Source organism: Trachurus japonicus, chromosome 9 (genome assembly GCF_045865225.1).
Source record: "Trachurus japonicus isolate A0001 chromosome 9, Traja_1.0".
Taxonomy (NCBI): domain Eukaryota; kingdom Metazoa; phylum Chordata; class Actinopteri; order Carangiformes; family Carangidae; genus Trachurus; species Trachurus japonicus.
In genome coordinates, this window is record NC_140915.1 from 400801 (window position 1) to 414625 (window position 13825).

General features: G+C 49.7%; 1 protein-coding gene across 1 annotated transcript; it reads left to right on the plus strand.

Moving 5' to 3' along the window:
• The first annotated feature begins 259 nt into the window (after positions 1-259).
• LOC146980432 (protein NYNRIN-like) lies at positions 260-8227 on the plus strand. The gene is made up of 3 exons (XM_085787886.1): positions 260-388; positions 3671-5608; positions 7997-8227. The coding sequence occupies exons 1-3, from the start codon at positions 260-262 to the stop codon at positions 8225-8227; spliced, it is 2298 nt and encodes a 765-aa protein (XP_085644012.1).
• The last annotated feature ends 5598 nt before the right edge of the window (positions 8228-13825 follow it).

Consider the following 13825-nt stretch of genomic DNA (forward strand, 5'->3'; position numbering starts at 1 on the left):
TTTCCGACGGTATAGAGATGACCGAGACGTCACCTCAGAAGACTCAGACGACGGCGTCTCAAAAGAACGAGGCCTGAGGACCCGTCAACTTGAATCCCTTGCTAGAGATGTCGAGCGTTTTGACCCGGGAAACCCAGAGGCTAGTGTTGATGACTACCTCCGGGAGGTCGAACGCTGCTTGCTAGATCTCCCTCGCCCCTCCACGCGGGAGAAGCTTAAGCTCATCTGGAAAACCTCATCCAGGAGCGTCCATGTGTTCATGGAATCTCTTCCCCCTGACACCAGGGATACTTACTCGGCTCTTTGCCAAGCTCTGAGGGAAGAATACTCCCTCTACAATGATCCTACCGCCGCCGCCATGGGCGCCTACGCAGTCACCCAGAAGAAGACAGAACCACCGAGGGAATACTATCGGCGCCTGCAGGTAGCCTTCTTCCAGGGCCGCCACGCACCTGGGTTAGAGGAAGACCAAGCTTTCAAGTCCCTATTTGTCCGTAATCTCCACGAACTGGTAAGGTACGACGTCTCACTGATGTACCGGACCCACAATCCCCCTATGAAAGAAATCCGCAAACATGCGCAAATGGTGTGGGAGTTGCGCCAGGAGACAGGTAAGAAACCCGGGGGTGAAGCCAGAGTCCTGGGAATCCAGGCGTCAGAGGATACAGACTTAACCCTTGAGGGCAGTGAAACCCCTCGGGATAGAGCCACCAACCAAGCAGCATCAGATGGCCGCCAGCACCCGAACCAAGGGGGCGGCCGGCAGAACTATAGGAACGATAGGTCAGGTAAGCCAAACCCACGCAACTTCCCCCAGCAAAGGGGGGGGTTCAACAGAAACAACAAACGAGGAGGTAAGTATAACGGTAGGCACCAAGGTCACCAAGGTCACCAAGGTCACCAAGGTCACCAAGGTCACCAAGGTCACCAAGGTCACCAAGGTCACCAAGGTCACCAAGGTTACCAAGGTCACCAAGGTCACCAAGGTTACCAAGGTCACCACGGTCACCAAGGTTACCAACGTAATGAGCATCCAGGGTCGGAGATAGCCGAACTCATACAGGCCGTCACTGAAGTAGTGAAGAAGTTCCCCAGCCAAGTGGTAGCTGACCCTCCGCAGGGACCAGCCACAGAACCCTCATCAGCATGACTAAGCCGGGAAAACCCCCCCGCCGCTCAAGAAGTCTACTTCGTGAGCTGGGGGAGGGGACCGGGGGAATCACAGGGATTCCCCAAGATGACCTCCTCCCAACACGCTAACACACCATTCTTGACCTTCTTGGGTGATTTAGTGCGTAAGGGCAACGCCCGGCGCATCTACACCTCAGTTACAGTGGGAGGATGTGTCAAGGCCCTTGCCCTGCTTGACTCCGGGTCAGAGATCAGTCTGATGAACACCCGCATGTTTTCAGAGGTCACCGGAGCTATGCTTTCCCTTGGTAAGTCGCTTCAAATAGAGGCTTGCAACATCAGCATCACGAGCTACACACAGGACCAATCACCGATCACCCAACGTGCCTGGGTTAACATCACCTTTCAGGGGATGTCCCTCATACACCCTGTCTATGTCACCACCATAGATACAGAACCACTGCTTCTTGGTCAGGACCTGCTGGATAGGCTGGCCCCTCTCATCGACTGTCATCGCGGGCACATTTGGGCTCAGATAAGCAGCCCAAAGGCGCATAGCCAAGGAGATGGTCCGTCCACTCCTGGCCCCACGGTCTCTACCATTGAGTCCAAGGCTCCCTTGCCAGCTTTCACATCTCCTCCTGAGCCCGGATTAGGCTCCGACGGTCCCACGCTCCCCGGTGACCCACAGCTACCAACCACTGGGAATACGAACTTGTTTGAGGGACATGAGTCATTCCTCTGCTCGCTGGAAAACGCGAACCCCTCACTATACAGTCCACACGTCGTCGGAGACGTGTACCTCAATGAAACTCTAGTCCCACAGGCGTTGGTAGCCCTTTGGTCAGAAAAGACCGCAATCCACCAAGATTTGTTTAGAACCTTGTGCCAACAAGACCCAGCCCCAACTTTCATACAACGCAGCCATCGCTTGTTATCTGCGGAGTCCCCGCAGACCCTAATCAAAGCTACCGGTGTATGTGCTCTTTCAATACAGATTAGAAAGAAAAAGGTGGTACACTACTTGAGTGTGGTCCCCGAACTCCAAGTCCCCTGCATCATAGGGGCGGATCTTCTTGTCAGGCTGGGTGTCCAGCTGGATACCATCAACCAGGTCCTGTGGTCCAGGGCAAGTGTTGAGAGTCTCCCCCTCATACCAGATGCGGCACACATGGCATCTGGCCAAACCATTCCCCAAGCATGTCAAGTTGCCAGCGAAGTAAGCATAACCATACCAGAACGAACAACGGGCTTCCCCGTCCGTCTGGCACTCCTTAAAGGCCAAAAGATCTCGGCCCAACAAGCTTTCTTCCAACCCTTGTCTTACTTCCAGGAACTCAACTTGACAGTCTGCGGTAACCCCCTCCTTGAACTACAGAATCGGTCGGCATATCTCCTGGTCCAAAACTTGACCCAGGTCCCCATCTCCATCAAAGCAGGACAGCGCCTGGGTATCTTGATAGACAGCTCGTTTCACGACTTTGAGCTGACAGTGCCTGTCATAGGTAACCTCCCCCCATCTTTGATCAAGGACGGTGGATTGGACGACGTCCTGTTCTCCTTCCCACACAAAATGATCGCTACCGCTTGTCATGATATCCTTGGACAGAAATCCATCTGTGGTGCTACTCTGAACAACGAGGGAGACATGCTAGTACATGCTCTCACTGCCCAACCAGTCAACACAGACACGGCGGTTGACACGGCCGTACCCACACCAGGGGAACCCTATCCCGGCTTTGAAGCCGAGATTGATAAGCAGCTTGCAAAAGCAGATGCTCTCACAACCCAAGAGCAGCAAGACGCCCTTAGGGAACTCTTCCGCGAATTCCAATCAATCTTTTCAAGGGACTCACTTGATTGTGGGGTTACCAACCTCCACACGGTACGCATTCCCACTGACCCAAAGGCACCACCTACCTTTGTGCGTCAGTATCGAATCCCACTGGCTGCCTACGAGTCCATACAGGAAATCCTGGACCAACTGCTTGAGAAGAAAATTATCAGGGAGTGCAACTCAACCTACAACTCACCTATCTGGCCAGTCTTGAAACCAACAGGTAAGTGGCGTCTCACCATCGATTACCGACCGTTAAACAAGCAGGTCCCACTTTCACGCTGGCCCATGATCCACTTGGATCAGGAACTGGCTAAAGTGAAAGGAGCTCACTTCTTCTCCACAGTGGATGTGTCCAATGGGTTCTGGACCATGAAAGTAGATCCGGCCGACCAGTACAAGCTAGCCTTCTCCTTTTGTAACCGCCAATACACCTGGAACCGATGCCCATTCGGTTACTCGAACTCACCAGCAGAGTTCAATATCTTCCTCCACAAGGCCATGAGCGACGCGGCAGCTCGTGGAAACCTTATCTACGTGGACGACATCCTCATGAGGAGTCGCACTTTCGAAGAACACTTGGCCGAAGTTCGGCATGTGCTCCAGCAACTGTCGGCCGCAGGAGCCAAGCTGGCGCTCGCGAAAGGCCAGTGGTGTCGTACCAAAGTTGAGTACGTCGGACTCACGGTCGGCACTGATGGCATTGAGCCTCAAGCAGCACGTATCCGTGCTATTCAAGACATCACCGCACCGACTAATGTGTCGGAGCTTAGAAGCTTCCTAGGGGTCTGCAACTACTCACGACAGTTCATTGAAGACTATGCTGAGATGGCAAGACCCCTCACAGAGCTGCTCCGCAAGGAGGAGCCCTTTCGATGGGATTCCTGCCAAGAACAATCCTTTCGCCTCATGAAAGAGAAGCTTTGCACAGCACCTTGTCTGGCCTACCCAGACAAAGACAAAGAGTTCTACCTTGAGGCAAGCTTCTCCCCCCAGTCTCTCAGCGCCGCCCTAGCACAGAAATATGACGCAAACAGGCGAGTTGTCGCCTACGCCAGTCGTCCCCTAAGCAGCGTCGAGGTAAAGTTCTCTGACTGTGAAAAAGCTCTCCTTGCCACAGTGTGGGCAGTGGAGCATTTCCGTAGCTACATCGGAGGCCAGAAGGTAATAATCGAAACTTGTCACCAACCAGTCACTTTCCTTAATAGTCAACGACTTAGAGAAGGACGCGTGTCAAACAGCCGCATTGCCTCTTGGATGATGGCCCTACAGGGGTACGACGTAGAGGTAAAGTATGCGCAGAGTTTCAAAATGCCCCTGGGACGGGGTATCGCTGAATGTCAGCATTGTGACTGTGAAAGCCAGCCAAGTTTCCAGTCCCTCCTGACCACTACACAGACGCTCCCTTCCAACCATCACTACTACGATGAGAATGTCTGCCAAGGCATGATAGAAGTTTTCATTGATGGATGTTCCTTCCACCACGAAAGCCAGCTCAGAGCTGGGGTGGGCGTTGTCTGGCCCGAATCAACAGTTGACTCACCAAATCATCTCCAGCTCGGCGCCAAAACCAGCCAATATGCCGAGGTGGCAGCAGTACTCATTGTGCTCCAGCAAGCTGTCGAAGGCTCGATACTGCAACTTGTGATCTGCTCCGACTCAAATTACGCCCGCCATAGTTTCGTCTCCCACTTCCCTTTGTGGAAGGCAAAGGGGATGAAAAACGCTCGTAACAAAGACGTCAAACACTCAGAACTATTTTTGGCGACCGATCAACTGGTAACAGAGAAGGGAATGGTGGTGTATTGGAGAAAGGTCAAAGGTCACTCTCAAATAGCGGGCCCCGACAAAAATGGTAACGATGAAGCAGACCGCCTAGCGAAGCTAGGAGCAGAACAGGGTACACCTTGGGAGTTCCAGGACAACTGGCTACCCCCTTCAAAGCCTTATGTGGTGAACGCTATCACCCGTCAACAAGCAAAAACACAGCAGAAGGAACCTTGTCAGGAGAGCCAGACTGTGTTCCTGAGCCAAAAGCTAGAGGACTCAGACCTGGTCACCATGCAAGAACAGGATTCCACCTTGAAAGTCATCAGAAAACTTGTGGCCAGCCCTCCTCCAGATGGGGTGCCGAAAGCACCAAAGGGGGAGTCAAAGGAACTACAAGGTTTTTACCGAGAACTGCCAAACTTGAGGCTTGAAAAGGGTTTGTTGGTCTACACCAGTAAAGGTCAGGGACCCGTCCGTTGGGTAGTCCCGACGGACCACAGGGGGGTCATGCTGGCCCATGCCCATGACTGCCCTGTGGGCGGTCATCGTGGCTCAAAGGCCACTCTTCAAACCCTCCGAGAGGTGGTATATTGGCCTGCAATGGCCCAAGATACCACACTTTATGTCCAGAGCTGCCTGATCTGCTGTCAATTCCAACCTTCTCGGCCCATAAACCGAGCCCCCCTCCAAAAGAAAGGGGTCACTTTCCCATGGTCCCACCTTCAAGTGGATTGGATTGGGCCTGTCCCGAAATCCTCACGGGGTAATAAATACCTTCTCACCGTTACTTGTTCGTTCACCAAATGGGTTGAGTGCCTTCCCGCTCCCAACGACACAGCCGTCACGACCGCAGTTCTTCTGCTGAACCATGTGTTCAGCCGCTGGGGTCTCCCTCTTTCAGTCGATTCAGACAGAGGTACCCATTTCACGTCTAGTGTCATGACTGCCCTGTACGATATGCTGGGAGTTGAGGTAAAATTCCATGTGGCCTACCACCCCCAATCATCCGGACAGGTGGAAAGGGCCAACCGCACCATCACTCACATGCTCAGGAAGTATGTTGGTAGTGGTGGCAAGGACTGGGACATAAAACTCCCTCTAGTGCTCATGGCCATTAGGTCCACCCCTCATCGTTCCACAGGGGTCACCCCCTTTGAGATGATGACTGGGCGAGAGATGACCTTGCCACTTCACCTCCTATACCATCCTGAGGATGTCAGTGTCGCTACCGCCTACACAGCTCACCAGTATGTGACTGACTTGAAGGAACACCTTCAAACTACTTTCTCCTGGGCCCAAAAGAATTTGGAATCCAGTGCAAAGGGGGCCAAAGCCTATTACGACCGAACCGCGTCCCACCGAGAGTACGAGGTCGGTAATAAGGTATTCTATTTCAAGTTTGCACAGCCGACCGGCGTCTCCAAAAAGTTTCTTCCACACTGGTCGGGCCCGTACGAGATTGTGCACAAGCTATCCCCGGTGGCCTATCAGATCAAGGTCCCGAAGCCTAGGCAGCCCCCCACTTACAAGTGGGTCCACGCGAATCAGATCAAGCCATCTCGACCAGCCACTGACCTAAAACAAAAGACTCCTCCTGAACCTGACGAGGGGGAGGAGCCCTAGTTTCAGAAACGGGATTCCCGCTAGGGTAGAATAATTGCATGCAGCTCACCCCCACGCATGCACTAACCCTACCAACACGCCCCTCCCGTATAGTAACCATAACTCTAATCTGTTTTCAGGATGAACCTTCTTTGGGTCTTGAGTGGACTCGTCAGCATGCAAGTTCTGCTTGCAATTGAGATGGTTGACCCCGGGCCCCCAACCGGCATCGTACTGCAGGGGTCACCAGGACTCCTTCTCACCCACTGTAGTCTCATCACCCATCGTATCTATGTGCGCTTAGATCCTTGGGACGCGTACCGTAACCACATACGCCTCCCCCTGAAGATAACAGAGGGTAGACTCAGCAGGACTCAGATCCACAACACCATAGAACATGCAGAACAAGCAACGGCCCATATTCTGGAACAGTTGGACAAATTCTTGGTAACGGAAAAAGATCTGAGTGAAAAGAAGCGACCAAAACGATTTCTTGGAGCTCTGCTCTCTGCAGCGGCAGGAATCGGCTCTCTGTTTTCCATTGGTCTCTCAGCCGCCAACTCAGTCAGTCTGGGAACACTCCGAAGACATGTGAGTGAACTCGAGGAAGAAATGCCTGAGATTCAAGAGAAGCTCGGCCGCCAACAGGGACAACTGCAAGGTATGGGGAAAACCCTTCAGGGGACTATAGTGAAAGTCAACCTGCACTCAGCTCTACTTAACAACACTTGGCATGCGTTAGATGCACTAACAACCATCGTCCAGGATGATATAACCCATGTACGCATAGTCAGAGATTTTATGCAAGACCTCCTCAGAGAGATTAGCTCCTCCATAAATAGCCTTAGTGCAGGCAGAATCCCGCCCTACTTGGTCCCGCTGACCACGGTAGAGCAAATCCTTAAGGCTGCCAGTACCACAACCGTGCAGCCCTCCCAAGTACACCTGGCGTATAACCTTGGCAGTGCTATCCCAATCTCAGTCAACCCACAGAGCTTAGAGTTGGGGTTCATTTTAAACTTACCGGTCATTGAGCAGCAGAACATCTACAGATTAAAATCAGTTTTGAATGTTGGGTTCTGGGAAAGAGATACACATGTACACCTTAACACACCACCAATTATTGCCTATCACGATGACAATCCATCACTGTACCTTGTCCCCAATCTAAACATGTGCACAAAAATGAAGGACATCCACTGGGTTTGCCCTAGCAACCCTTTTATCAGAGATGTCACCAACTACCTGTGTGGGCTCAGACCCGACGCCCCGGAGCAAAAGTGTCAAGGCAGCATGTCTACCAGAGACAATGGTGCCGAAACTAGAGTAGAGAGAGCCGGTAATAAATGGCTCATCAGTACACCTGCCTCCCAGGTGGTAGTCTCTTATGACCGTCACAATACGGCCACTAAGTTAACGTTGCCAAACCAAACAGTATTCCTAACTGTCCCAGAGGGAGCCACAGTACACATTGACGATATAATTCTCCATCATCTCAGTCCAGACAGATACGACACTGAAATTGAAATCATGGATGCATTTGTCGGACACAATTTGACCATCGGTGACATCCTCCAACATGAGCTACTGACCGAAGGCACCAAACTGATAAAATTCAACTTAAAACCTGAAGGGCTCACGGCCATGTTGCCTAAGCATTTGCCTGGGCGATCTTACCAAGATCACCCAATCAGTATGGTGGCTTTGGTGCTTCTGCTTAGTGGGTGGATTATCACCGCGGTGATCGCACACATCATGTACAAATACATCCAGAAGCTACAGGCCAGATTAGACTCTATTCTAGTGGTGTCACCTCGCTTTGCCAACCACACCCTAAATACACCACTGGCCAACCCAACCCCAAGGGGTGAAGGAGAAGCCTACTAACCCTTTCATTAACAAACATTCTCTATTCTCCTCTTTTCAATTCTTAGATGTGTTTGTTTTGTGTTCTTTCATTTTCATTTTTTTTTTCTTACTGTTATTACATGATAGAAGTGATGATGTGTTGTAGCATGTGATAGCATAGTGTTATTAGTGAAGACGTCCTGCCCAGACGAGCCTCTGCATAAATGCCCAGACACTAGCCTCTTGACCGGTGCTATATGAACTGTTTGAACTGTTGGACTGTTGAGGACTTTCTCCACGCAGGAAACATGCGGATTATTCAGCCCTTCTGTTGTTCCAAAGACTGGACTCTAACCCACTCTTCGGACCAAAGGGGGGATGTTGGGACCTCACCCACATGTTCTCAAACAAAGGACCATAAAACCAGCAGGGGACAAGGAATGCGCGACAGCAGACAACGGCCGTTAAATCACATCTAGGTGTGATTCCAGCCAGACGTTCAAACTCTGGCCTCCCATTGGTCAGTACCTGGCGGAAGCCCCGGAAACCCCTGTGACGTCACCGAAGGCTTAAGTGCTGCGGCGACGCGCCGCTCCAGGCTTTTTCCCGTGTAACGAAGTACCGCAAGGAGCTCCAGCTTCGCGCAACTAGTTACTCTAAAGGGAGCACATCAAACGTTTGAACTCAAGACCTGGGCCGCCGTTAGCTTGCTGGACGAGCATACCGCCCCAAGTTCTTTTTTCTGAACCACCTGGATCCTGGGGAAGACCTCCGAGCAATCGCCGCTCCCTCTTCCCCACCTCTGCCGCAGTCGTGAGAGCCGCCTTTCTTCACAAGACGACGTCGGACTCCGCCGTCCAGAGTTAACTCCACCGGTCCTCCTCTCTGCCACCCTTCCAGAGGACGACTCGTTTGTTCCGCTGTAGGACGCTACAGCCGCGCCGCACGCCATCAGATCGACGGATCTATCGCGTCGGCAAGCACGCTTCTATCCAAAGTAAGAGAGCTTTTGTCTGGGCAGAGACTAGAACTAGCGTGAATTTGTGTTGCATATCTTTGAGGACCGCCGCGTCCGGTTATGTTGATTATGTTGATTTTGCTGTATGCTTATTTGTTATTGTAACTAGACAGTTAGTCACGTATGAACACAACTCTCCATATCAGCGCCAGAGAATCAGTGAGGACACCTGGGCGTTAGTTCTGTTGCCTTCACTGTAGTGCTGCATGTGGGATTGAGTTCATCTTAGACTAACGTGACCAATCGGTCTACTTTTGCCGTCGTTATCCTTTCTCTCTCTCTCTCTCCTTTCTCTCTCCCTACTAACTTACACACGCGCGCACGTACGCAGATACACCACACACATACGCACACACACACACCCACACACAGATACCCACCTACCTAACACAGCGGGCCTCCTTTAGGGACCCCGCCATAAACACGAGCGTTTCGACACGAGGGTTCGTATTAGAGTGATTTGTGTGGGCGGCGTGGCTGCAGCCATTGTGTATATACCTGAGAAACACGTGGGGACAGCCACACCGTGTCCATTGTCTCACTCAAACGAGCGCGCCACTCGCGACGCCATCCGACGTCACTCGACGCCTCCCCCTCTTCCTCTTAGGCCACACACACACACACACACACACACGCCCACATACATATACACACACACACACACCTAGACCGCACTCACACACACACACACCTAGCCTACACACACGCATAGCCTACACACACACATCCATACACCTACCATATGCGCCTCCTAAGCCATTGAAAGTGTATATCTGCTGGATTGTGTATTCCCCTGAATTCCTATAACTTGAGTGTGTCCCTCTTAGGCTATACCACACATACATACACACACACACACACACACACGCCCATAGCCTACACATACGCATAAGCCTATACATACGCATAGCCTACACACACACACACACACCCACACACACACACACACACACACACACATACACATACACGCACATACACCCACCATATGCTCATTCTAAGTTATTTAGAGTGTATGTCTGGACTGTTTATTGATCTGAATTCCTGTGACTTTGGTGTGTACTATCTATGATTTTCTTTTAATAAATACCCTTGAACTAAAGTAGTTGTTCTGTGGTTGTTTGTGTGCATTCTATTGTGACGCTAAAGCTGGTTATCAGGGTTTGTGCTCGACTTCACGCCTTCATATTTGATTGATTTTTCTACTCCATAAGAGAATTCTATAATCGAGACTAATTGTTTGGTCATTGATCCCTGATTTCAGGGTGGTGCCCCGCAGTTATATTGTTAATTAATTCACTTTGATTAATAACATAACTATTCTTCCTTCTAGTAATTATTAGCTAATACCGTTAATCCTAATGTTATTAGTTTCTCTATTGAATTTAATAATTAATACTTAGTTAACCTGCTTATTAGTTATTAATATTTAATAATTATTGTCAATTACCAAACCCTTATGTAAATCCCCTACAACTGATTGTTATGTCCAAACCAACAGTCATCACTGTCTCCTTTCCTTCTGATTCCTCTGTAACTCACTGATATATAAACGTTTCCTCTCCACTCGACCTCCCAGTAGCAGCGACCAGTCAGACCAGTTGAACACAGCAGCTGATGCAACAGGTCAAATCTGTCTGGATGATCAGGATATGACTGATCCTCCTCCACACGTGTTGCCTTCCTGTTGTTGTCAGACAGTTTGATGTTTGTGTTCACTGTGTTTGTGTCGATTGTGAGTGGACAGGAATCTGATGGAGAGAACAAGACACAGCTGCAGTTATTGATCATGTGATCAGTTATTGACAGTTTGATGAAGACTCATGAGGTCAGTGATGTGACAGTGTGAAGATGGTTGAATGTGCTGCTCAAAGTAAAAACAGACTTACATCTCCATGGACCTGGTGTCAAATATCGGACTCCAGCAGGCTGCACCCTGAAAGGAGGAGGGGGGTCAGAGCAGCACCTTCTCTGTCAGCATGCACACATGGACATTACATGGCTCTCACACACACACTGTTTTATCACTGTGTTCACATGGAGGCTGGTATGTCTGGATGAACACTGAGCACAGAGAAGAAGGAGCTGGAGTCTTTATCTAGTGATGATACAGAGCAGGAGGAGACCAGGAGGAAACACTTCATCATGTCTTTTCTCCATGTCATGTCACTGCAGTGTGAGACACACACTTTCACTCTCTGACTCTCAAGCTGCACAAACACACGTCACAGCAAAGAAGATGAAGACACAACAGGTGGAGCTGACCAGCCCAGATATCCCACAATGCACCAGGAAAGGCACAGGTGAAGACACGTTTGTTAGAGCTCAGTGAAACAGAGAGTTTAGTGAGAAACACTGAGTGTGAACACAACTTGTGTTTGTCTGAAGAAAACTCCCCAGGAAGCTGAAGAATGAGGCTGTGAGCAGGTTTCCACAGGAGCCACAGCCAAGGGCGTCACTTTACTTTGAAAAGTGGTGGGGACAATGACCATATGCAACCCCCCCCCCCTTGGAAGCCTGGACCGTGGACCCGATGGGGCTGGACTCACGGCCATTTTGTTTTGTTTTTTTTAATTCTCCGCCGGACGGTTATAGAGAGGAAAAACACAGAATATACAATATATGTCCAAAAGACTTTGTCCCGTCGTCACGACGTGAGTGAGGATCGGATGGTGGCTCAGGTTTAGTGATGAGGAAACTGTCACTGTCAGCAGCTGCTCCAAACAGACACGTTACTAACTTTATTGTGAAGGGACAAATTAGATGTTGATTTCATTAACAGTGACTTTGCACCCGAACAGGGGCGGGGTTATGGGATGGCTACTTGGGCTCAAGCCCCGGATGTTTTACAGTAGGGGCAAAAAAAATCTCAACACAGTTTATGTCAGTCTCCCTCTGCTGACCGCACCAGTCTGAAGTGCAGCCTCATGGACGTCGGGACTGTTTATTGAGGGGGGGGGGGGAACGCACACTTAGCAGTGATTATGTGATCTGAAGTTACTTTATAATAGCATACCGCATCATTACATCAAATAATGGCCCCGGTATTCAATCATTACACAAACAAAAAAAAGGCCGGCCCTAAATACAAGAAAGACAAACAAACAAACAAAAAAAACTCATGTGTGGACGTCTGTGAAGACTGACGGGAGTGAAGCTGCCTCGTCCTCTGCTTCAGAGAGGGACAGCTTTCCACTGTCGGACCTGGGTCTCTGCTCTGTGTCCGGAGCCCCAATGGATGTATTATAATTAGGGCCGGGACTTTAACACGTTAATTACGATTAATTAATTACACAAAAATTAATGCGTTAAAAAAATTAACGCATTTTAATCGAACTTATTAAAAATATATATATATATTTTTTTTTTTCAATTTTTTTTTTTCTCACGTGTGTCTACGTGCGGTGCGCCCGCACGTGAGAGAGGCGGCAGTTTGAGAGGCTGACTGACAGAGATGAGAGCTGGTGAAACGCTAGCATGGTTATTTAAAACACCATCTCTGATCTCTGCCTGCACATAGATACACAGACAAGGCGCACGCTAAATGCGCTATATAGCGCTAACTGCTCAGCTGCAGCGCTATATCTATGACCTGTCACTGTCACAGGTGCAGCTCATCTCATTATGACAGGACTTCACCCTCAGAGCTCTGTCTTCAGACTGTCCTGACCTGTCCCTGAACATCACACAGGGACAACATGGAGCTGCTGTGTGATTGGTTACTGAGTTTTATTAATGTTTACATCAGGCTGAGTTCAACAAATCAGTTTATGCTACTGTGATTTAAGTAGCCTAGTTAAATACTACAGTAATCATCATAGTGTATTGGAAGGAAAGACCATTTCATCTGTATCAAATATCCATTAATGAATTAATGGATAATTTGCATCCCTAGTCTGTTGGTCTTGGTTAAGTACCTTGAATGCTTAAGCTTATGTATTCAGTCATTCAATGGTACTAAAATCCATGTGAAAAAAAAATGCTTCTCACTGTTCTCAGGTCAAATATTTATATGCGATTAAAATGCGATTAATTGCGATTAATTACTTACAAAGCCTCTAATTAATTCGATTAATTTTTTTAATCGAGTCCCGGCCCTAATTATAATAGATTCATGGACTGAAGACGGACCGCAGCGCGCTGCACGCTGTAAAAATACGACTTGAATGGGATTGAAGCGATACAGCGTAACGGAGACAGAGACTCAGGTCTGACAGCGCAGCGAGGAGAAAAGCATGTGAAGAAGATGAAGATGAGCTAATGAACGATGAGCTTGGTCGCTATGTGTAAAAATAAAAGGAGGGATTTAGAAATAAAGGCTTCCCTCAGATAAAAGCCTGCCTCCCATAAAGGCCGTTGGTCATAGTCTACATCACACTGAGCTGTCAGATGAGGCCTGACTCCACTATGACAGGAGCCAGGCTGCTGCATGGAGCCGGGCCGCTGCACGGAGCCGGGCCGCTGCACGGAGCCGGGCCGCTGCACGGAGCCAGGCCGCTGCACGGAGCCAGGCCGCTGCATGGAGCCGGGCTGCTGCATATCACATAGATCTGTGCATTATATGAGATACAGTAGTACTCACAAAAAGTTAGGGATGTTTGGCTTTTGGGTTAAATTTC